This window comes from Temnothorax longispinosus, chromosome 3 (genome assembly GCF_030848805.1).
Source record: "Temnothorax longispinosus isolate EJ_2023e chromosome 3, Tlon_JGU_v1, whole genome shotgun sequence".
NCBI lineage: Eukaryota > Metazoa > Arthropoda > Insecta > Hymenoptera > Formicidae > Temnothorax > Temnothorax longispinosus.
This window is the reverse complement of record NC_092360.1, coordinates 5,829,088-5,853,868: the sequence shown is the minus strand read 5'-3', so window position 1 is coordinate 5,853,868 and position 24,781 is coordinate 5,829,088. Positions and strand designations below refer to the sequence as shown.

General features: G+C 33.1%; 4 protein-coding genes and 1 long non-coding RNA gene across 10 annotated transcripts in view; 2 read left to right on the top strand and 3 right to left on the bottom strand.

Annotated features, from left to right (window-relative positions):
- Positions 1-206: 206 nt before the first annotated feature.
- LOC139809302 (uncharacterized) lies at positions 207-3,894 on the bottom strand. 3 transcript variants are annotated; one of them, XM_071772091.1, is made up of 7 exons: positions 3,660-3,894; positions 2,403-2,592; positions 1,726-2,290; positions 1,276-1,536; positions 995-1,204; positions 737-924; positions 207-596 (listed from the first exon to the last, which is right to left on the bottom strand). In XM_071772091.1, exons 3-7 carry the CDS (start codon positions 2,278-2,280, stop codon positions 428-430), a joined length of 1,383 nt encoding a protein of 460 aa, XP_071628192.1. In that variant the 5' UTR covers positions 2,281-2,290; positions 2,403-2,592; positions 3,660-3,894; the 3' UTR covers positions 207-427. The 3 variants fall into 3 exon arrangements, with proteins under 3 accessions (XP_071628192.1, XP_071628190.1, XP_071628191.1); XM_071772089.1 differs by having other exon boundaries at positions 1,276-2,290; positions 3,660-3,892; XM_071772090.1 differs by having other exon boundaries at positions 995-1,186; positions 1,276-2,290; positions 3,660-3,890.
- Positions 3,895-4,391: 497 nt separating this feature from the next.
- Positions 4,392-5,837, top strand: Borcs7 (BLOC-1 related complex subunit 7). 2 transcript variants are annotated; one of them, XM_071772094.1, is made up of 3 exons: positions 4,392-4,600; positions 4,663-4,909; positions 5,009-5,837. In XM_071772094.1, exons 2-3 carry the CDS (start codon positions 4,772-4,774, stop codon positions 5,186-5,188), a joined length of 318 nt encoding a protein of 105 aa, XP_071628195.1. In that variant the 5' UTR covers positions 4,392-4,600; positions 4,663-4,771; the 3' UTR covers positions 5,189-5,837. The 2 variants fall into 2 exon arrangements, with proteins under 2 accessions (XP_071628195.1, XP_071628194.1); XM_071772093.1 differs by having other exon boundaries at positions 4,393-4,595.
- Positions 5,838-5,979: 142 nt separating this feature from the next.
- On the bottom strand, positions 5,980-7,907 carry LOC139809303 (ubiquitin thioesterase otubain-like). Its single transcript, XM_071772092.1, has 5 exons — positions 7,696-7,907; positions 7,575-7,627; positions 6,916-7,215; positions 6,523-6,723; positions 5,980-6,442 (listed from the first exon to the last, which is right to left on the bottom strand). Exons 1-5 carry the CDS (start codon positions 7,736-7,738, stop codon positions 6,245-6,247), a joined length of 795 nt encoding a protein of 264 aa, XP_071628193.1. The 5' UTR covers positions 7,739-7,907; the 3' UTR covers positions 5,980-6,244.
- An 867-nt stretch (positions 7,908-8,774) lies between these two features.
- The window catches only part of LOC139810811 (uncharacterized), a 168,522-nt gene continuing 152,515 nt past the window's right edge, over positions 8,775-24,781 (top strand). Inside the window, exons 1-5 of the long non-coding RNA XR_011731483.1 lie at positions 8,775-9,048; positions 9,440-9,498; positions 10,601-11,295; positions 11,553-11,662; positions 11,941-11,992. This is a non-coding gene — a long non-coding RNA (uncharacterized lncRNA). The remainder of the gene's footprint in view (positions 9,049-9,439; positions 9,499-10,600; positions 11,296-11,552; positions 11,663-11,940; positions 11,993-24,781) is intronic.
- Positions 13,363-22,980, bottom strand: LOC139810807 (uncharacterized). Of its 3 annotated transcripts, none has more exons than XM_071774699.1 (8): positions 22,628-22,980; positions 20,869-21,210; positions 20,165-20,506; positions 16,231-16,560; positions 15,533-15,874; positions 14,825-15,160; positions 14,204-14,531; positions 13,363-13,837 (listed from the first exon to the last, which is right to left on the bottom strand). In XM_071774699.1, exons 2-7 carry the CDS (start codon positions 21,198-21,200, stop codon positions 14,204-14,206), a joined length of 2,010 nt encoding a protein of 669 aa, XP_071630800.1. In that variant the 5' UTR covers positions 21,201-21,210; positions 22,628-22,980; the 3' UTR covers positions 13,363-13,837. The 3 variants fall into 3 exon arrangements, with proteins under 3 accessions (XP_071630800.1, XP_071630799.1, XP_071630801.1); XM_071774698.1 differs by having other exon boundaries at positions 22,640-22,980; XM_071774700.1 differs by having other exon boundaries at positions 22,827-22,976.

The following is a 24,781-nucleotide window of genomic DNA, read 5'->3' as shown; positions in this document are numbered from 1 at the left end:
GATTATATATTATATTATATCCATCGTCCCTTTTAACGTTTATCAGCAGTTTATTCTTTAACTTTGTGGCAGTAGGAGGATAATGAAAATTAGACACACTTCCGTTATAATTTATTCTTCACATTCTTGTAAATTTATTTTCTTTCAATTAATTTTGTGAAAAAGAAATTAATTTTTCATTACCCCAATTTTTATTTCCTAGAACCATTACCTAGAACTATTCTATTTCTTGGAATTTTTTTAAATAAATTGTAATTTTTACTTATTCGGTGTTAGAAAGCGAGAATAAGATGATCCAAAGTGTCCAGAGAGAATGTCACGTGAAAAATTCGATTTTTATATAAAGGAAAGAGTATCATATTGTATAATTAAAATCCATCGTGATAAAAATAAAACTTGTTAAAAATATTTTATTAAAATAAATACATTAATCGTCTTTATTTGTTCTTTTCTTTTTTAAAACTCGATAACGTCGCCAAATAGAATTTCTTGTTCTCCGAAGAACTTTAGCCAAGTCAGCATATTTACGTCTTTCATCAAGAGATGGGTTATGTTCCAAGTGATTTATTATCATTTCATCTTCTTCAGGTATATACCTAGCCATTTTAAATGTTAATATTTCGTTACTATTGTTAAAAATTAACTAACTTAACACTAAAGTTATTTTACAATTATATAAGAATACATATAAGGTAGTTAAGTATCACATACATGAATATATTTTGTTGTATATTACCTTCTCTGCACATTATCCTCGTATAAATTTTTAAATCTATGGTAGACACTATACAAAGTTCTATCTGGTAAACCATCCGCTAAAAATTGTACAAATTTCCGTCTTTCTGTGGTATTTCGCATGTATGTCAAATTACCAATTCTTAATTGTAAAAACGGTTTAACTTTTTTTCTATCCCAATTATGTAGCTGTTTAAAAATTAACATTGTAAATCATTTTTGCATCAACAAGCGAATAGGGATTATTTTGGATACTAACCTTGCAAAATGCTTTCCAATTTTTAGCGATAATCTCGTCCTCTTTAAAAGAATACGAGCCCCTCTTAATTGGTATTATTCTCTCAAACTCTTTTATTTCCTCTCGTGTTGGCATGTGAGATCCGGCTCGTGTTTCAATGTTATGCTGTGGTGGTACCACGTGTCTTAATTTCACACATAAATTATGCAATTGCTGAAATATAGAAAGTAGCTATACATATACATATACATTTACCTTATTCGCGAAGCTTTTGTTAATTAAATTTCTTTCAAGATTATTACCAGTAATTTTTCTTGGGATAATCTCTCTGCCGATGCTATTTGCCGTGCTAGGTATGTTGCATCACTGCAATACTCTTCTTCTACACCTTCATCGTCAGACGAAGGTTCAACCTTACAAATGTCCTTATTCTTCAATTTTCTCTTCAAATTATCATCTTCATTTTGTAATGTTTCTATCTCATTCCAAGTATCTTTATTTTTACATTTAATTTCATGGATATGTTCATTCTCCGATTCTTCCGTCGAATCACTATCTTCATCCTGTGGTGTTTTTATCTCATTCCCAGTAACAACTTTATTCTTATCTTTAACTTTACAAGTATCTTTATCCTTCAAATCACTATCTTTATCTTGTGTTGTTTTCTTATTTCTAACATCTTTATCCTTGCATTTAACTTTACTACAAGTATCTTCATTCTCCGATTCTTCCGTCGAATCACTATCTTCAACCTGTGATGTTTTTATCTCATTCCCAGTAACTTTATTCTTATCTTTAACTTTACAAGTATCTTTATCCTTCAAATCACTATCTTTATCTTGTGTTGTTTTCTTATTTCTAACATCTTTATCCTTGCATTTAACTTTACAAGTATCTTCATTCTCCGATTCTTCCGTCGAATCACTATCTTCATCCTGTGATGTTTTTATCTCATTCCCAGTAACTTTATTCTTATCTTTAACTTTATAAGTATCTTTATCCTTCAAATCACTATCTTTATCTTGTGTTGTTTTCTTATTTCTAACATCTTTATCCTTGCATTTAACTTTACAAGTATCTTCATTCTCCGATTCTTCCGTCGAATCACTATCTTCATTCTGCGATGTTTTTTCATTCCCAATAACTTTGTTCTTATCTTCAACTTTATAGGTATCTTTATTCTTCAATTCTTTCTTCAAATCATTATTTTCATCCTGTGACATCTCTATCCTACTCTTGATGTCCTTCTTGTCAGTCCTACGTTTTTTAATTTTAGGGACATAGTCATAGTCATCTTTGCATTCCATGTTGATGTTGCTGATAATGGTACCAATTTAAATATAATTCAATTTTATTAGCAACTTCAAAGATTACATATATGAATAGATAAATACCAATTCTATATAAAACACAAATTTGTTTTACAAACCTATTTTCTAAAATCAGCTGATTGTGAGAGCATCCAAGATCTAGTCATGCACACAAAGTTTTGTATTATTTAATAAGGCTCAAAAAGGTCAATGTTACGAAAACAGTTAGAGCATTTCAGGCTTTATTTAAAACTACGTTTTGCATCACATCATAACATTACTTTGAAGACCAAGAACTTCGTAAGATTTCTGTAAAATAGAAAGAACGTTTAATAAATGGCCTGATTGTATATTTACTTCGATATTAAAAAAGTTGGTAAAACTGAAGGAGAGCTCCCTCCTCACCGATTTCGATGAAATTAGGCTTAATCGATTCGTTTTTGCACAAAACGAATGAATCTGGCAGAAAAAAGCCCCGCTCGGCCCCGAGACGCGAGATATTAACTGTTAAAGTTGACGACTATCAGGTTATGAGACCTGTCATACCGACGCGATGTAGCGACTGGTAGCGACCACGAACATGCCCTGCGGCCATATGCGCATGCTCCGTAGCCGCACGCGTATGCAAAAGAAGGTCACGTGACAACTGTCCAAGCGGTAAGTAAAACAATTTCAAATGTTGATTCTCTTAAATATGTACTTTTCATATACCAACTATTCTCTGCTTTAACAAATTATTTCTGTGTAATTTGTTAAAGCAGAGAATAGTTGGTATATGAAAAGTACATATAAATATGTGCTTTTCATATACCAACTATTCTCTGCTTTAACAAATTATTTCTGTGTAATTTGTTAAAGCAGAGAATAGTTGGTATATAAAAAGTACATATAAATCTCTATGCTCTTCATATACCAACTATTCTCTGCTTTAACAAATTACACAGAAATAATTTGTTAAAGCAGAGAATTGTTGGTATATGAAAAGTACATATTAAGAGAATCAACATTTGAAATTGTTTTACTTACCGCTTGGACAGTTGTCACGTGACCTTCTTTTGCATACGCGTGCGGCTACGGAGCATGCGCATATGGCCGCAGGGCATGTTCGTGGTCGCTACATCGCGTCGGTATGACAGGTCTCATAACCTGATAGTCGTCAACTTTAACAGTTAATATCTCGCGTCGCGGGGCCGAGCGGGGCTTTTTTCTGCCAGATTCATTCGTTTGTGCAAAAACGAATCGATTAAGCCTAATTTCATCGAAATCGGTGAGGAGGGAGCTCTCCTTCAGTTTTACCAAAAAGTCTTAAAAACTAGACATCCTGTTTCGCTCATAATTGCTCGTTAAATTATCACAAACGTATTTAATGACATTACCTGTCTCGTATCCTTCATAAACAATTACATCATCTGTATGTGGTCTTCGAATAAAATAAATTCTTTTTGGAGTTGCCTTCGAGTAGAGGGCGAATTGGATGCCTCTTTTAAATCATATATAGCACAGGAAAACTTTTAAAATGAAATAATATGCTTTTAAGGTTATATTTTCTTCGAGCTGTGTGCAAGAGGCCGAGCACACAAAAGTGCATAGGCTGCACATGCATAGCATAAAGGTGGAAGCACATAAAATTGCAGGAGCCATGAGCAGAATACAGAAGCCATATGCGCATGCGCTATGGTATCTGTTAGAGCTCTTCAGATACCATAGCGCATGCGCATATGGCTTCTGCATTCTGCTCATGGCTTCTGCAATTTTATGTGCTTCCACCTTAAAGGTGGAAGCACATAAAATTGCAGAAGCCATGAGCAGAATGCAGAAGCCATATGCGCATGCGCTATGGTATCTGAAGAGCTCTAACAGATACCATAGCGCATGCGCATATGGCTTCTGTATTCTGCTCATGGCTCCTGCAATTTTATGTGCTTCCACCTTAAGACCGCTAAACCAATGAGCATCTTATGTAAATTAATATGGCGACTTTATGCTGGATGCTCATTGGTTTAGCGGTCTTAAGCCCCTTGCACAATAGGCGATAGCGATAGCGATAGCTACACAGCCTACAGCTTTGTCGGCACCTTTGTCATTGTCGCTATCGTTATCGCTATCGCCTATTGTGCAAGGGGCTTAAGTTTAGCTTTCGAGTTTGTCGCATTTGTTTGTGACTTGTGCTTGTGACCGTTTGTGATGGTTTGCGATTTGCGACCGTTCGTGATGTTGCGTGTATGAATCGACTTTTTATTTCGCAGATGCGACAGACACGTCACGTCTCAACGAAACGTCAAATGCATAAAAGCGTGCATTAAAGGACATCTGTAAGGTAGCATGTTAATAAGGTGTAAATTACGAATAACATTGCCTTTAATTGTATAATGTTTTCAGATAATGAAACAGTCTTTCTTATAAGAATATCAATCAACAAAACGCACGGTCTATCCTGGATAACATTAAGAGCAAGACTTACCCGACAATTAATGAGAAACGATACAACATGGCTTCAGCGTCCAGCACAAGCGCGCGTAGCTTGTTCATCGAGTCAAAGATGAGATTGGCGGATAGGGTGCAAGTTAATGTCAATAACATTGCCTCGCTCGCCAGGCAGATACAACGGGGTTCCAGAAGCAACGAAGTAACATTTCATTTTTCTAAATAGAAAAGCTAACTGATATTGTAATGTTAAATTAATGATCTTGTGCCGCTGAACGTATCCTGTTGTTTGTCCCTGCAGATTTTAACGCATGCAGCGAGGAACTTTGCGCAACAGGAGCATGGGCTGGAAACGATGGAATCCAGTTTGAAAAAGCTTGCACTCATTGCTACTCACTTGGAATATCAAATGGACGCGATTGACAAAAGTTCGACGATGTTGGAGGAAGTCACCGAACAAGTACGGTCTATGCAACGATAACAGTATTAATACATACGTATTTATTTTATGTTGTATACATAAGAATTCTATATATCGAGTGTCTGCAGAATATGTATTTATGAACTGTGTGGTATGAATGTTATATATTGCAGGATTGATTAATTTTAATCTTCGTCTAACAAGGTACAGGTCAAATCCTACTCGTATCATCTCTGTTGAATATCCAACAGATTTCCACCCAAATAATAAATGCAATGTATTTTATATTTTATGAGGTATTTTACATATTTTGCAATATACTTTGTTTACTTTCAAATATTTTCTAACGGTTCTAACTTATAAAAAATGCCTAGTTGAGAAAATTAGTTGAGAAAACTACAAAATGCTTCTATCAGGATTCAGTCCACCTTGCGAAAAGCGTGACCCGCATGAATCTTGATAGACGAAGATTAAGAACGTATATTGCAAGTTTAGAATCTTTCTAAAATTGCAACATATGATTTAGAAATTATATAACAGTTTCTTCTTTTTGCTATAAATTGTTATGTTATTAAGTATATGTATAGATTATAAAATGTTTTTAATTTCTGTGATACACTTGTAGACTGAGAAAGAATATGTGTTTGTGTTCTATATACTGTTAACAAAAATTAATATATATGTAAATAAAATATAATTCTGTATGGAAGGAATGTAAAGTTGAAATATTCCCTTTAGAATTACTGCAAAATGTGTTACTTATTAATTTTTTTAGATGAGTGAATATATATATGCCTAGATGAGAGAAAAAGAAAAAGGAACAGAACACACTAATTAAATAACACAATAGATCGATTTCTTTGATATTTATTCCAGATAATTAGTCTTAAAGTTTAAAATGACGCTTATAAACAGGATATATCGACGAACTCATACGCAAATGCACTCGGATAAAATGTATACACGAAATTGACTTATTTGCTTCTCTTTTTTTTAGGATTAAAGGTAACATATTGCTTATAACTGAAACACTTTTGAAAATAAAGTTTGAAGTAGATCTGGCCATTAGAAATCATTTTTGTCGTATTAAAAAAAACCTGTATAACGTCAGATTCATCAAGGATAAAGAATATCGTAGTGACCAGGACGATATAGTAAGTGCACAGCTGGTATAGCACCTTCGGGAAAGTCATGGGCAGTCACCTCGGTTCCTGCACCCCTGTCCATGTAACGAACTCTAACACCAGTTCCTAGGGCACTACTCATTGCTATAATGTGAATATGGTCAGATTCCTTATACATTGGTTCGACTTCCTAGAAAACAAAGAGTACATTAGAGCAAATATTAATAACAGATAGAAGAAAGATCGTTGAGATTAATGTCAAATACGAACTTGATGACAGAATTCCGAGATAGTGCGTTCCCCCTCAATAAAATGTTGGTAGAAGTCAGCGTCGCGCTGCAACTGACCAGATGTGATTAATCTAAGATACACAACAACGTAATCGGAATAACCTTGTTCATTGAACAATTTGTGTAATTCCATGTGACTGGACTCCGTATCACCGCCTACTTTATCAATGACTTCCATAAACTGTAACAAAAGTTCATCAAAATCGACTCGTGTTCCTCACAATAAATTCTACATGTCAAAGTCATATTATATAATACATATACTATACATATGTATATTATATGTACATTTTTTAAAATCTACTATATGTATACCATATATACTTTTTCAAGAATATAAATTCTTAATTCAAGGATGAAAATAAAGTCTCACCGTGTCATGAAAGTCCTCGACTGTAAATTGGGGAAAACCTAGAGCTACAAGGCTATCCTTGCTTTTTAAAGCTAGATCACGAAACTTATCGTACTCCTCTTTGTTCCCAATTAATTTCTCCAAGTAAGCATAACTAAATGCTCTGAAGAAACAATTGCCGTCAGGTCTAGTTCTCCTAATGTAAGAATACTTTTGAGCCAAGGCTTTCGCCTTCGAAAGATACACATCGTCTTCCGCATATTCTTGTTCTAAGCTCTTCAGTGGTTCCTTCTCGCCAACCAATGCTATAGATTCCGAAATCTAAAATACAGAAGATAACTATATATCTGAAAGTAGGAACCTCATGAAAGTTTCAGTCTTCACTTAAGAGAAAACACTCGACAATTGTCAAGGTAGTATTCGGAGTAAAATTTATACTATTAAAAGCAGTATAATTGTTCAAGTGTTATATGTTTTATCGAATAATAAATCGTAAATAATAAAATAAGTAATCTTCATTTCACATTGAAACTCTATCGTAGAAATAGAAGGAACACTTCGAAGAGGTAACAAGGCTAATTTGAATATACGACAGATTTTATTTCTAATCGCGCGAATTAAACGGAACTAATATGTCCTTCGAAGGTACACTTTTAACGTGACACAAGCAACGTATTAACCTCCTTCTCGATACGTCTTTGTTGCTGAAGTATTAACTCGTCCTGGTTGACATCTGCAATGAAGATCAGGATAATAAATTGCCCGGCTTTGATTTCTCGATAATAAATTACGCTAAGAGACCTGTGTTTTCTACGGGTTGCTCCTTAAGCGAGTTATTTTCCATATCTCAAAAGACCTTGCTAAATTCCACAACGACTGTCAAATTATCAATCGTAAACAAAAACTCCGATGTTTCCATGTGAAGTTGAAAAGATGTTTGCCGCTGTGCTTCACGCTCTTGCGTTGGCACTGTTGGCAGCATTATCGAGCAGATTCAATCTAGGTAGTTTACGTGACGCGTTAATAAAGATGGCACCAGAGAGAAGCGCGAAAGAGGCGCCATCCCGGCCTTTTTCGTGGAAGACCGTCAAAACCTCCTGTGTACACTACCGCCAGTAGTATGTGTAACATCCATTTTCGAAATTGGTACTACGTAGCCCACGTTCATTTTCCGACACTGCTGATAAAACATCATTCTAGTGCGCGTCCGCGCTACATTTGCAAATGTATAGTGTTATACATATGTACAGAGATTAAATAATAAAAAAATTATTAGATTTTTATGGTTAACACCTGTATTTAAAAAAGAGAGTGAAAAACATATATGTATATTAAGAGAGTGATATTCTTGTTTCCAGTTTCTAATATATATATTTTAGTATTGTTATATAAGGCTAGGGATAGCGTATAAGAAAAATGCATGAACGCGAATGTAAGAAGTAAGAACGGGACGCGTATAGTGATGCCGCTCCTTATCGAACTGATCGAACGTTGTCGAACGTGAAGTTGACCGCGGTCCGCGCGGGAGACGATTCAAAGTGTCTCCGCCATATTGATGACGTTTTCCTGCATTCATTTGCATTTTCCAGAACACGACGGACACGGCACGGATCGGCTCCGGGACGAGTGGCGTCGCGACTCATTTAATTGGTTAAAGTCGTAACTTTCATTAATCTTGCATGCATTTATTTATTGCGGTATCTATCGCGCAGTATCGATTCAACGCTCGGGTATTAATGATTTGGAAGAATATACTACGTATTTCGCGATACTTTGTTCGGTCGAAGGCGCGTCGCGCGGGCAAGTGACGATTATATTTTCCAATATCGCGAATATCGCGGATATATCTGTTAAAAATATTAGTACATCTATTCGCTAGAATACAAAATAACGATCGTAATAATAGGACAGCTTATGTAGTATTTGATTTTCGAAGTCGGAAAATTCATGATTGCGAAGTTGAGAGCGCGACGCGTAGCGACATATCGTGACGCTCATGGCGCGAGAAGTTGTCCGCGCGGGAGGGAGACGAAGCGTCTCCGCCATATATATTGATGACGTTTTTTTTCCTTTTCAGATCGCGACGGACACGGTACGGGTACGGATCGGCCCCGGGACCCCCGGGACGGAGTGGTGTCGCGACTCATTTAATTGGTGAGTATCTGTCGCATAGTATGAATTCGGGACGCTCGGGTCTTAATAATTCTTGAAAATACGTGTTTCGCGGCGCTTGTTCGGCCGATGGTGTGTCGCGCGGGCAGTCGTGAGAGTATATATACGCGATCGTATTTTCTAATGTCGCGAAATTGCGGATATCTGCCAAAAGATTAATATGCCTATTTGCTCGAATGCAAAATAATAATCGTAGTAATAGGCGGACATAGTATTTTCCTATTCGAAGTACGAAAAATGCATAATCGCGAAGTCTAGAGCGGGATGCGTATAGTGACACCGCCGCCGCGCCGCGTCGCTTTTAACGCGAGAAGTCGACGTGCGAGAGACGAAGCGCCTCCGCTATATATTGATAATGTTCTTTCATTTTCAGAACTCTATTATAGATACGGATCGGCTTCGGGACGAGTGGCGTCGCGACTCATTTAATTGGTAAATGTATTACAACTTTACATTTAATTAGTTCAGTCAGTCATATATAATATTGCATCTTATATATATAAAAAATCAGATGCAATATGAATATACAGCATTATTAAAATATGTATTTTTTGTTTTTATAAGAAAGATAATATACGGAGAGAATTTTCTTTTAAAATTTACCCTGAAATCATGGTAGTTGTGGGACATGTACCACCAAGAATTTTATGCGAGCTATTTTGATTAACATCTACCATAATAAAAAATATTAATATCTATTACATTAAAATATAAAATATGTTTGATTAATTTTACTAAAATATATCTAGGAAATTTCAATAATTTTTCAAAATTTTCCAATCTGCTTGGTAATTTTTATCACGTTGTTTGTAAAATGTCTTTTGTATATTTTAAAAATTCCTTGGTTGTCAAGTTGTCCCAAGTTTGTAGTGAATTTAAGGGTAAAATATAACAAAAAATTCTCTCCGTATATGCTTCTATTTATATATACACACAGAAAAATAATCTCTTAACAGAAGTCAAGAATATTGTTTTGAATAAATGTAATTCTTACAATGACTTTATGGTAGATTTGCGGATATATAAGCATACCAAATACTGAATCCACAAATCTACCATAAAGTCATTATAAGCATTACATTTACTCAAAACAATATTCTGGTTTTTAAAGACTTGCGCCAAACAAAATATTGATTACAAGTAAACGTGATTACAATAAGTAATTACTAGAATATAATGATCGCGCGGCTTTGCCATCCTTGTACGATACTCTTGAAATTAATCACACGCGACGCGTACTTTATTCGCTTTCTATAATCCCTTCAACTATTAGCATTAAGGCTCAGTCACAATGAGAGGAATAAGGAATAAGATAAAGGAATTAGGAATAAGGCATGTTGCATCTCACTTTAATGTACGTGTACTGAAGTGAGATGCGACATTCCCTTATTCCTTATTCCTTTATCTTATTCCTTATTTTTGTCATTGTGACTGAGCCTTTATTCTCGCATATTTCTATTCTCGCTCACTTGTACTCCTATCTATCTCAACTTAGTATACCGACCTAAACGTATGCGTAACTTACCTTTTACAGGCTATTCCACTTTCACCGAAGAGCAGAGAAACTAAATCCAATCGTTGTCGATTCGTTTATAACAAATACTTTAACTTTGTAAAAAATACTGAACTTTGTATAAACGGTTCGTCGCGTCGCATTTTCGGGAGTGCCGTTCGAAGTCGTCGGATTATCCGGAATTCCGTCGCGCGATTTTCATAATAACTGCGCCAATTTCCACGTTTTCAGACGTGACGGCTGTCTCGTGCGTAGTCCTTGAACAGGGACGGCCTGGAGATCGCAGTCTGCCCAGATCATTTGATCTAACTGTGCGTGGAGGGGTTGTAACCAGACGTGTCGATGACGAGGAAAGATGATCCTCATTGTAGAGAACTCGTTTTCTACTTTTCGAGGATCTCTCTTCTCTCTGTCGAACACTTCATACTGACCACGCGGGGCTAAGTCTTTAATCGGGCAAATCGAGTCAGTTGTCCGGCTTTGAACGCGTTGAGATAACGTGGTTATCGTGGACGATTTTTCGACGGACAAAATCTGGCGTTATTTCATGTTTTCGGGAGTGGCGTATTAATTATCGCGCGATCATTGTTATTCGCGTTTGTGGTGCCGATGGAGTTGTGTCGGGCATCGAGGGAGCTGACAACCCGAGAGGTCAGCCTGAGAGAAGGAGGATGAGGCCTAGGGGAGGCATCAAACGCCGGCAAAACGACATTGTGGTAAATATTACTTTTTATTTTGTGTAAAAGTAATTTTAATTTTTGCTTATACTTGAGTCGTTTTATTTCTCATCATGATTTTGAAATAATAATTAGAAAGAAATAAGTAATTTGAAATTTTATAAGAGTTCATTTTTCTAAAGATCTTATTCGGAAAATGTATAATTATTGAAGTAAAAATTTCTAATTGAATGATAAATAAAAAGTTCGATACTCGTAAGAATTATTTAATCGAATTGCTTATTTATATGCTTCAGAAGATAACGCAGAGTGTCGCATCGAGGGAATTCCAACTAACAACCTGAGAGGACAGTTCGAGAAGAGGAGGCCTGGGAGAGGCATCGGGCGCCAGCGGAACAACTTTGCGGTAAATATTATTTTTTATTTTGTGTGAGTAATTTTTTTGTTTATTTTTGAGCTTTTTTATTTTACTATGATTTAAAAATAATAGAAGAAGAGGAGTAATTTAATCTTTTATAAAAATTGATTTTTGTAAAGATCTTTATCGAAAAATATATAATTATTTAAAGAAATATCTATAAATTAAATAATAAATAAAACGTTGGATGCGATAAGAATTATGTTTTAAAACATTAGATTTTTTAAACACTGTTTTAAAATGAATTTTGTATTTGTTTGTTACAGAATCAACGTAGCTACGTAGCAGATATAATTCCGCTGTTGCGCATCGGGGTTGGTGAGTGACAAATTAACATATCATTAACGAACATTAATAAATATATTGATACAAAAGAAAATATTTGTCCGTTCGTACTTTTTAATTCAACGAACAGTAAAAATATTTTTTGTCTAAAAATAAAATTTTTAAATAAATTATAAAATTTTACTTTTATGTTATTTTTATAAAATATTATTATTTTGTTATTATTTTAATCAAAGGAATACATTGGATTCATATTTCATGTATTAATTTCTAAGGCTGCGTTCCAGAACCACATCTATAACATAATCCGCTGAACTTGAAGTGCTCGGTCTGTGTAGAAACGTGGTGTGATTAAAAATTAAAAAAATAATAATTATTACAATTCTACAACTGTACATATTACTTAATGCTATTATGTACTTATTGACGGTGAATTATAATGGAGTGAAATTTTGTAAGTGAGAATGAGTAGGTGGAAGAAAAAGAAAGAGATAAAGAGAGAAAATCAAGAGACACGGTAGTGTCTCGCGCCAAGTGTTTTATACCTCGAATTTCTATAATGCTAATTTCAAGCAATTAATGTCTAGACTGAATATGTAATTAATAGATAAGTGAAACACGATATATATGATTTAAAATTAAGTTAAAGTGAAACGCTATTTTAACGTAATTGTTCTATTCCAGCTTTAGTTGAGATGAAGAAATATACATGCTATATATTCACACGAACAATTTTATTAGGCTATCAAAATTTTGTCCTGACCGTAAAATGGAGTATCTCCCTAATTAAACTTATAATATTTTGTACATTAATTTAATTGTATATTATATCCGTGTTTCACTTATTTATTGTTTATATACGTCGCCTGAAAGAGACGTTCTTCCTAATATATAATTTATAATAAAGGCTGTTTTAATGTGAGTAAGTGTTTAAACATAAAACGGATACGGTCACCAACTAAAACGGTCTAAAATGATAAAATATTTTTATGAAAAAATGTACAACATGTCAGAAATTAGGTTGGTGCTATATACATATAGGTACAATAATAACTCAAGGGTAACAAATAATCAATATCACTAAGCTGACATTTGTAAACCTACAACGTGTAATCAAATACTACAAAGAACGGTTGATTGTTGTCTAACAGAAACTTTTATTAATTATTATTAATTATTATTCATCTACGTAATCAGTGGATGGCAGATTTGAGAGTTGCCATATATAGATTTTATTAAATAGAGCTATTCAATTTAAATATCTATTAGAACTATGAATAAATTGTACATTTTATATATCTACCTCAAATTTTTGCAATACTAATATCAAACAAATAAATATTTAATTTAAATTTCTGAATTGTCTATATCTATGATGCATGAAAAAACGTGAAAATAAAGGATTCATATTTATTTGAATTATATTTGCGAAATAATTAGAAATAATCGTTATTACAATTTGAGAGGCACATTTATGATCAGAATTGCAAATAAGCATAATCTTTAGTATTTTAATAATTTTTTGAATGTGTACTTACTCATCTCGACCCTGGATTTTTGTGGAATGTCTTCTTAAATGTTCTCGTAAATTTGTCATACTTGTTAAGAAAGACAATGTTTTGCTACAATGATTACATTTTGCCTTATATCCCGGTAACTCCGAGTAATATTGTTTTAAGTCGTCAGCGAGAGAATGTCATTATCGAGAAATATTCCATGTACATTAAATAAGTGTCTTCTGAATATTGACACAAACTTGTTTCGATGAGGTATTTTAATTTCTTTTTTACAGGTCGTGCATTTTACTAGCAAAGGTTTCAATTCCTCGAAATAATTCCAAAACTTGCTGCGTTTTTTTTTAAGTCCACTATAACTGTCCTGTAATACAGATTTTGTCTGATATTAAATGTGGTACAGTGATTGCCTTAACAAGCGTTTGTAGAATTTCTCACAAAGGTTATAAAGAGTCATGGTTTACTTATTAGAATGTATGTTTGTACGGATGTATAGTTAAAATTTGCATAATTATCAGATTTTGTATAGATCTTTAAACATATTTAAAAAAAAAGGTAAAAAAACGCACCAAGTGTACATGCACATTTATGATCAAAATTGCGAATAAATATTATATAGATGCCCCGAAACTATTATTCACTCAATTTTCTTTAGCTATACTGATTGTTTTATTATTACATTTATTTTATAATCTTTAGTATTTTAATAATTTTTTGATTGTGTACTCACTCATCTCGACTGGGTTATTGTTGAATGTCTTCTTAAATGTCTCCGTAAATTTCTAAAATCTCTTAAGAAGGATACTATTTTGCCGCAATTATTACATTTTGCCTTGCATCCCGGTAATTTCGAGTAAAATTGCCTTAAGTTGTCAGGTAGTGTGTCATTATCGAGAAATATTCCATGTCTATCACTTAAGTGCCTTCTCATTACGTTTGTGTAGTTTCCTGGGGTAGGTACCTTAATTTCTCTTTTACAGGTCGTGCACTTTAGCAGCGTAGGTTTTAATTCCTCGAAATATTTCCACAACTTGCTGCGTTTTTTTGTCGGTGTCGTCCTGTAATACAGATTGTCTGATATTAAATGTGGTACAGTGATTGCCTCTACAAGCGTTTGTAGAATTTCTCACAAAGTTCATAAAGAGGCATGGTTTACTTATTAGGATGTATGTTTATCGCGGATATATAATTAAAATTTGCATAATTATCAGATCGCGTACAAATCTTCAAACATATCTTTTTCAAAGAAAGATAAAAAACGCACCAGGTGTACAAGCACATTTATGATCAGAATTGCAAATAAGCATTAATAATCTTTAGTATTTTAATAATTTTTTGAATGTGTACTTACTCATCTCGACCCTGGATTCTTGTGGAATGTCTTCTTAAATGGTCTCGTAAATTTGTCATACTTGTTAAGAAAGACAATGTTATGCTACAATCATTACATTTTGCCTTATATCCCGATAACTCCGAGTAATATTGCCTTAAGTCGTCAGGTAGCGAGAGAATGTCATTATCGAGAAATATTCCATGTACATTAAATAAGTGTCTTCTGAATATTGACACAAACTTGTTTCGATGAGGTATCTTAATTTCTTTTTTACAAATTGTGCACTTTACCAGCGTAGGTTTCAATTCCTCGAAATAATTCCACAACTTGCTGCGTTTTTTTGTCGGTGTCGTCCTGCAGTACAGATTGTCTGACACTAAATGTGGTACAGCGATTGCATCAACAAATGTTTGTAGAAATTTCTCACAAAGGTCATAAAGACACATTTAGTTTATTAGAATGTATGTTTATATGGGTATATCGTTAAAATTTGCATAACTATCAGATCGCGTACAGATCTTCAAACATATTTTTAAAAAAAGTAAGAAACGAACCAGATGTGCATTACATGCACATTTATGATCAAAATTGCAAACAAATATTATATGGATGTCCCGATAAAGACTCTTATTCGCTCAATTTTCTTTATCTATTGATTGTTTTGTCATTACATTTATTTTATAATCTTTAGTATTTAATTTAATAATTTTTTGAATGTGTACTTACTCATCTCGACTCTGGATTGTTGTGGAATGTCTTCTTAAATGTTTTCGTAAATGTCCAATATTTGTTAAGAATGACACTGCTTTGCCACAATTATTACATTTTGCCTTATATCCCGGTAATTCCGAGTAATATTGTTTTAATTCGTCAGGTAGTGAGAGAGTGTCATTATCGAGAAATATTCCATGTCTCTCTAAATGTGCTCTGAATATTATTATACGGTTTGATGGGTTAGATATCTTAATTTTTTCTTTACAGGTCGTGCACTTTACCAGCGAGGGTTTCAAATCCTCGAAATAATTCCAAAACTTGCTGCGTTTTCTTTTTGGTGCCATTATAACCGTCCTGTAATACAGACTGTCTGATACTAAGTGTGGTACAACGATTGCATCAACAAGCGTTTGTAGAATTTCTTACAAAGATCATAAAGACACATTTAATTTATTAGAATGTATGTTTATACGGATATATAGTTAAAATTTGCATAATTATCAAATCGCGTACAGATCGTCAAACATATTTCTAACAAGTAAAAAACGCACAAGACATGCACATTTATGATCAAAATTGCATATAAATATTATATGGATGCCCCGATAAAAACTCTTATTCGCTCAATTTTTTTTATCTATTGATTGTTTTGTCATTACATTTATTTTATAATTTTTAGTATTTTAATAATTTTTTGAATGTGTACTTACTCATTTCGACCCTGGATTTTTGTGGAATGTATTCTTGAATGTTTTCGTAAGTGTTCCATACTTGATAAGAAAGACAATGTTCTGTTACAATCTTTACATTTTGCCTTATATTCCGGTAACTCTGAGTAATATTGCTTTAACTCGTCAGGTAGTGTGCGAGTGTCATTATTCAGAAATATTCCATGTTTACTTAAGTGTATTCTCATTCTTGTTATGTAGTAACTTGGATGAGATATCTTAATTTCTATTTTACAGGTCCTGCACTTTAGCAGCGTAGGTTTCAATTCCTTGAAATAATTCCACAACTTGCTGTGTTTTTTTGTCGGTGTCCTGTAACACAGAATTGTCTGACACTAAATGTGGTACAGCGATTGCATCAACAAGCGTTTGTAGAATTTCTCACAAAGGTTATAAAGACACATTTAATTTATTAGAATGTATGTTTATACGGATATATTATTGAAATTTGCATAATTATCAAATTGCGTACAGATCTTCAAACATATTTTAAAAAGTGTGCAAGTAGAAACTTGCACATTGCTTCCTCATAGTTTTTAACTGTGCAAGTAGAAACCTGCACATTGCTTCCTTATAGTTTTTAAGTGTGCAAGTAGAAACCTTCGCTCACAAAGCTCCTCGGTGAGGAAGCTTGTATTTTATTCGATGTATAATTATTATGTATTACTATTTATTTGTTTTGGCTTCCTCATAGGGGAAGCTTTGTGAGCGAAGGTTTTTACTTGCACACTTAAAAATTATAAGCAAGCAATGTGTAGGTTTTTACTTGCACACTTAAAAACTATGAGGAAGCAATGTGCAAGTTTCTACTTGCACACTTTTTAAAAATTTTTTTTATTGTGATAAGCTTTAGCAACAACCTTAGTTGCAAGTAGCAACCTTAATTTCGAATTATATATTTTGCAATTTTAAAATACGATTTCTTTTAAGTTTTTTGGGAAAAAAATTCTTTTACCGATCCTCGCCAAATTAAATAACAATCTTTCTTTAATGATACTCTGTCCATCAAATAACTTAGGGTAGATCGAGGCTAATTGGATCAATATAAGTTTTAAGACAGTTTTGACGTAAAACTACATCTTTGTCGACAGTAAGGGGGAGGGAGGTAAATCCAGTCACAGATGCAACGAAAACATGTCACACTTTGATCGTTTATATCTTCGAAACTAATAATCGTATGTAGAGTAATAAATAAGGTGTCATTCGATAGCTTATAGAGTCCCATTTTCTCTTTAAAGTCTCTAAAGTTTCCAAAAGGAATTACAAGCTGAAATTTGTTGTTGGATAGAGTGTCATTAAAAAAAAGGTTGGTATTAAATTTGGTGATGATTGGTAAAGAGATTACCCCGATTTCTGTTTTAACAAATATCTGTGTTTGTTTCAGAACAAATGATATTCTATATAAGATTACATGTACGGAAATTAGTTTCCGTACATTTTGTGATATTGAGCTGAATTTCTTGTATCATTAAAAGAAGGTTGGTATTGAATTTGGCGTCAATCGTTGAAGGACTTACCGATTTATGTCTAAAAAAAATAGAGTTATACATGTAATCTTATACACATAAAATATCATTAAAGGAAGGTTGGCATTTACTTTGGCGAGAATCGGGGAAGGGGTTACCGATTTCTGCAAGAAATTTATACTGAACACTGGGAGGATACTGTATTGACATGAATTTGTCGTCGATTCGGGGATATCGCGGATTTATGCCTAAATAGAGTATAAGTTATACATGTATTCTTATGTAGAGCATCATTAAAGGAAGGTTGGTATTGAATTTAGCGAAGATCGTTGAAGGAGTAACCGATTTTTTATTTAAAAGTGTATATAAGTTATACATGTAATTTTATATAGAGTATTATTAAAGAAAGGTTGGTATTGAATTTGACGAGAATAAGTGAAGTTTTCTACCCCTATTTCATATATTTTTGATGGCTAGAGTATCATTAAAGGAAGGTTGGTATTTAATTTGGCGTCGATCAGTGAATTAGTTTTCCGATTTATGCCTAAAAAAAGTATAAGTTATGTAGAGATTTTAGATAGATCATCAAAAGAAAAGTTGATATTGAATTTTCTGATGATCTGAAAAGAAATTACCGATTTCTGCTTTAGAAGTGTATGAAGTTTTCTACCCCTATTTCATATACAATGCTTTTTATTATAAATTTACAAATATAATAAAAAAAAGTGTTTAATAATGTGTTTAGAAATTTGCAGATTGCTTCCTCATCATTTTACTTCGCTTATAAAGTTTCCTCAATGAGGAAACCAATCTATTATATGATAATAATTTGGCAAATTTCTCATAGATAAAACATTATAAGCGAAAAAAAAAAGATCAGGAAGCAAGTTTTAGATTTAGAAATGCCGCAAAAATCAATGTAAAATTACTATATATATGTTTGTGTATATGTACTTATATGTGTATATATGTACATGTATGTGTATATGTGATATATTCAAACGTATCGCTCTTTATTTCCATCTCATAAATGATTATATCTATAAGTTGCTGTTTCGCTTAAAAAGCTTCTTATATGAGAAAGCCTAAAGTAAAATTAGAAAAAAATTATACATATATTTGAAAAAAAGGGCACAGTAACAACTGTGCTGCAAACAACAACGTAGAACTACGTCAACTGTCACTATTTCATGTTAAAGTATTCAACGAAGGAAAGTAAACGTAGAGCTACGTCAACTGTCTTTCGATGAATACTATAACATTAAATAGTGACAGTTGACGTAGCTTTACGTCTACTTTCCTTCGTTGAATACTTTAACATGAAATAGTGACAGTTGACGTAGTTCTACGTTGTTGTTACGGGCTGTGCCCGTTTTTTTATTAGTGTTTTATTTCAAACGAGCTATTTTTTTGTGCTAATTAGTAATCCGATTCGCCTCGGTCTACCCTATACATTTTTTAAGCAGAAAGCAGTAACCCTTTCACCAATCTTCGTCAAATTCAAAATGACCTGCCTTTAATGATACCTTGTATATAAAATTACATGTATGACTTGTACACTTTTTAGGCAAAAATTGGTAACCCCTTCACCGATCATTGCCAAATTCCACATCAATTTACCTTTAATAATACTCTATCCGTAAAAAAAAAAATTAAACTTGATATCTCAAAATTTACGTAAATTAGAGCAACCACGGACATTTCTAAAAATAGCCAAAAATCGGTAATCCCGTCATCGATTCTTGCTAAATTCAACACCATTGCAACCTACCTTTAATGATACTCTATCGATAAAAAAAAAAATTAAGCTTGATGTCTCAAAATTTGCAAACATTAGAGCAATCACGTAGATTTTTTTAAACAGAAATTCCTTTACGATAACCACTTTATTATTAGCAATTTTTATTAATTCTATTGTATTATATTCTTCAATTTTTTCTACCCTTATTTCACATATAATTCTTTAAAATTTGGTTGATTAGTTCTGGAGTTATAGAAAGTTCGGTAAATTTGGCACATACACACATACACACAAACATACATACACACATACATACATACATAAACGGACATTTTTTTTAATGCGATATTTCGACGTTTTAGAACACTCTGAACATATTGACATCAAATACTCAAAAAGCAATCTTTTCTTTGGTTTTTTCTACCCCTATTTTATATATAATTTTTTTAAATTTGGTTGATTAGAGCAAACTTTATACGCAATTAAAGGTTCATATACGAATTTACGAAAACAAAGCTTCTTCTATGAGGAAGCAAAAGAAGTAAGAAACGCACCAGTTGCACATGCACATTTATGATCAAAATTGCATATAAATATTATATGGATGCCCCGATAAAAACTCTTATTCGCTCAATTTTATTGATTGTTTTGTCATTACATTTATTTTATAATTTTTGGTATTTTAATAATTTTTTGATTGTGTACTTACTTATCTCGACTCTGGGTTATTGTGGAATGCCTTCTTAAATGTTTTCGTAAATTTCCAGAATTTGATAAGAAGGATACTGTTACGCCGCAATTATTACATTTTGCCTTATATCCCGGTAATTCCGAGTAACATTGCCTTAAGTCGTCAGGTAATGTCAGAGTGTCATTATCGAGAAATATTCCATGTCTACTTAAGTGCATTCTCATTACGCTTGTGTAGCATGTTCGGTGAGATACCTTAATTGCTCTTTTACAGGTCGTGCACTTTACTAGCAAAGGTTTCAATTTTTCGAAATAATTCCAAAACTTGCTGCGTTTTCTTTTCGGTGCCATTGTAACCGTCCTGTAATACAGATTGTGACACTAAATGTGGTACAGCAATTGCATCAACAAGCGTTTGTAGAATTTCTCACAAAGGTCATAAAGAGGCATGGTTTACTTATTAGAATGTAAGTTTATACGGCTATATTGTAGTTAAAATTTGCATAATTATCAGATCGTGTACAGATTTACAAACATATTTAAAAAAAAGATAAAAAACGCACCAGGTACATGCACATTTATAATCAAAATTGCATATAAATATTATATGGATGCCCGATAAAAACTTGTATTCACTCCGTTTTCTTTAGCTACTGATTGTTTTATCATTACATTTATTTTATAATCTTTAGTATTTTAATAATTTCTTGATTGTGTACTTACTCATTTCGACTCAGGATTCTTGTGGAATGTCTTCTTAAATGTACTCGTAAATTTTCAATATTTGTTAAGAACGACACTGCTTTGCCACAATTATTACATTTTGCCTTATATCCCGGTAATTCCGAGTAATATTGTTTTAATTCGTCAGGTAGTGAGAGAGTGTCATTATCGAGAAATATTCCATGTCTCTCTAAATGTGCTCTGAATATTATTATACGGTTTGATGGGTTAGATATCTTAATTTTTTCTTTACAGGTCGTGCACTTTACCAGCGAGGGTTTCAAATCCTCGAAATAATTCCAAAACTTGCTGCGTTTTCTTTTTGGTGCCATTATAACCGTCCTGTAATACATATTGTCTGATATTAAATGTGGTACAGTGATCGCCTCAACAAGCGTTTGCAGAATTTCTCACAAAGGAAAAAAAGGCATGATTTATTTATTAGAATGTACGTTTATATGGATATAACCCTAGTAGCGCACTGACGTTAAATGACGTTTTAATGACGTCTCTAGACATCTAGAGACGTCTCGAGACGTCATTAAAACGTCATTTAACGTCAGTGCGCTACTATTAGGGAATAGTTTGAATTTACTTAATTACCAGATCGCGGACAGATTTCCAAACTTATCTTTTTCAAATAAGGTAAAAAACGCGCAAAGTGTACGTGCTCTATAAACTCATTATTGAAAAAAATTTTTAATTAATATTTAATGTTATAATTTTGTTTATATTTTTTACTATAAAAACAATAATATCAGAATTTTTGCATCAAGTCAATATAATAAATCACTAACATCTGATGTTTTTTTTTAAATATTTGCGATGATATCCAAAAGTTTGTATCAAGTGAATAGGTTAAATTAGTAGTAACATCTGATTTTCTTAATGATATTTCGTTATTATAGTTGTTGTGTACGTGTTCTTTTTTAGCCGGATGGAGACCAACGTTATATTATTTTTTAGAAATTGGTGTATGCTGAATTTTGTGTTAGGCATTATATTTGCAATGTAAGTTTTTATGAAACCTACCGAAGTTGTTCGTATTTATTTATCATTTTAATTTGAAAATCTATTCTATGGAACAACGTACATTGAGTACTTCACAATACGCATTCGCATTTTGTATGAATGTTGTTATTAGCCAACCTATCTGCTCGGCATTTTTTAATAAAAGTCATCCTTATTTCCCACAAGCAATAACCTTTTCGCTTCTAATGTTGCTGTAGCCGGCATCCATGTGACATTCGTAGATACTAGCGCCGGCTATGGCCGGCATAGCCATATTTGCCATTTGGTACTAACTTTGCTTGTAGCGTATTAAATACGAAGTTTAAAATAATAATAAAATATAATTTTAAAATATAATTTTGTACTTATGTAAATCCCGTTTTACTTTTATGCTTGAAAAATTATATATCATTAATGCCAACGAGTTAAAACAGTGGAGTCATAGCACTTATTCGCTCCAAAGCGAACGCTGGCGGCCTATGCTGCCGTATCTCATAATCGGCCAACGCCACCATAGCAAAAAGGTTAAATACTTTTGAAATAAAGTGTCGCACAGATGTGTGTTAAAATTAAAACTCTTGGACCCGTGTGTATAGTTTGATTTTGGATATGGTCGCAATTATCAGCCTTTTGTTTTTGCCACGAATTCTTGTTAGTGATTTTTTTTGCTTTAAAATTTTAATTGTACATAAAATTATACGAATAAAAACTCAATATGCATAGGCAGACAAGTGAATATCCAGCATACACATATGATTACCGTCTTAAGTTTTTAGCATGTAAATCTTGTTTGAGCATTTGATACGCATACTAAGTATTATATTAGGACTAAATCCATTGGTACGATTGATGTAAACGACGGAGTATCAGAATGATACGATACTCGAGAACACCCTGTATCAGACTGAGTTGATACGCGTATTAAATACATAAAAATAGATACATACAAGTTAAAACCATTGTATACGTAATCGAAATTGAAAAACGTCTTGAAAAAATCACTAATATGATTTAACACGGTCGATGTAAACAGAAACGTATCTAACGCTTAGTCCGCACCAGCTTGATACTCGTATCAAGAGTTTCTACGGTGTAAACTAAGCCATAGAACTATATACAACACTGGAATGTGAACTCCTATGCTAGCGCCCGGGTCACGAGACGATAAAGACGGAATGCTTTGCGACCGTTCTCCCTCTGTTTAGCAGACTTTTGATTGGTCAATGGTATTCAATTGTTGTCGTAGAGTACAGCAGGGGTGCGTTTGAATTAAGCCTAGGCACAGCCTAGGTAACTCTAACACAGAGCTTTGTTCAGAAATTTAATCTGGGTAACTCTAAGCTATAGTTGCGTACACTATAGCATTAGAGTTACCGAAGTGCGCCTAAACGTAATTCCTGAACGCACCCTCTAGTATAAGTACATACAGTAGTGACATTGAGCGTCGGCACTTTTGATGTAGTGGGTCCCAGGTCACGGACTCGCCGCCATCTTCTGGGTTGTACGAACGCTTAAGAGAGAAAGAGAGAGAAGTATTTTTCTCTTTGTCATACATACAGGCCGCCATATTTCTGGTAGGATAAAATTTATTATCACCAAAAGAGTTCAGTCTCTCTACTGTGTATACTTATACTGCGACTCTAAGGGGCTGCGCACAATAAAAGGAATAGAGAACAGTTTAATATTAATATATGAAATTCATTAACATATGTAATTCATTAACACAGAATAGACGAACAAATAAATAGCGTTAAGAAACAGTAATTAAATTTTATTCTATATTTTGCATGCCATGTGAACAATGCATATGTTAATATTAAACTGTCCCTTATTCCCTATTCCCTGTCCCCTGTTTCCTGTTCCCTGTCCCCTGTTCCCTATTCCTTTCATTGTGTGCAGCCCCTAATGCTATAAGTTGAATTACTAAACGCAGCCCAACAAAAAAAGACGATTGGCCGCAATTCTCCCTCTCGCTCATCCCCTTTTCTTCTCGAGTAGAGTGAGTCAAGTCAGATTTTAGTTTAGTATATAGTTCTCTGCGTGTAAAGTATACCAGTGCTACCATTTTAAAAAAATTTCAACATTTGGTAGCCATGTTTATTCTTAAATATGAGCTACTATAATATAAAAAAAAAAAATTTTTTTAATTAAAAGTCAGTTTACCATATAAAATTAATTTTTAATTATATTATTGTATAAATGGCTCACGAAAGATTGAGCGATTATTCAAATTATTGTATTTTATAGTGAGTATTAACATCATTGTGTCCGATTTAGAATAACATTTTTTTAAACTGTAACGATACTTTGAGAACGTTATTCGGTTAATTTCATATTTGACACAAATGTTTACCATAATTGTCTACAAATCAGTTCACAGATGCTTTTCGCAAATTTTATAACCATTAGTTATTTATTTATTTTACAAGTTCAAATTTTTTAGTACTATTGTGTATTGAGAGTAACTGTAAAAAATTTCATGCAAATCGGTTTACTAGTTTCCGAGATATTTCTGGTACCAATTTTTGCTTCCTCATAGAGGAAGCTTTGTTTTCGCAAATTCGTATATGAACTTTTGATTGCGTATAAAGTTGGCTCTAATCAACCAAATTTTAAAAAAAATATATATGAAATAGGAGTAGAAGAAACCAAAGAAAATATTGTTTTTTGAGTTTTTGATGCTAATATGTTCTGAGTATTCTAAAATGTCGAAATATTGCATTGAACAAAAATGTCTGTATGTTAACTCCAGAACTAATCAACCAAATCTTAACGAATTATATATGAAATAGGGGTAGAAAATACTGAAGAATACAGTAGAATTAAAAATTGCCAATATTTTAAATATTACATTTTTTTAAATATTATATATTGACATATTGAAAAAAGTTCACCTCTAACA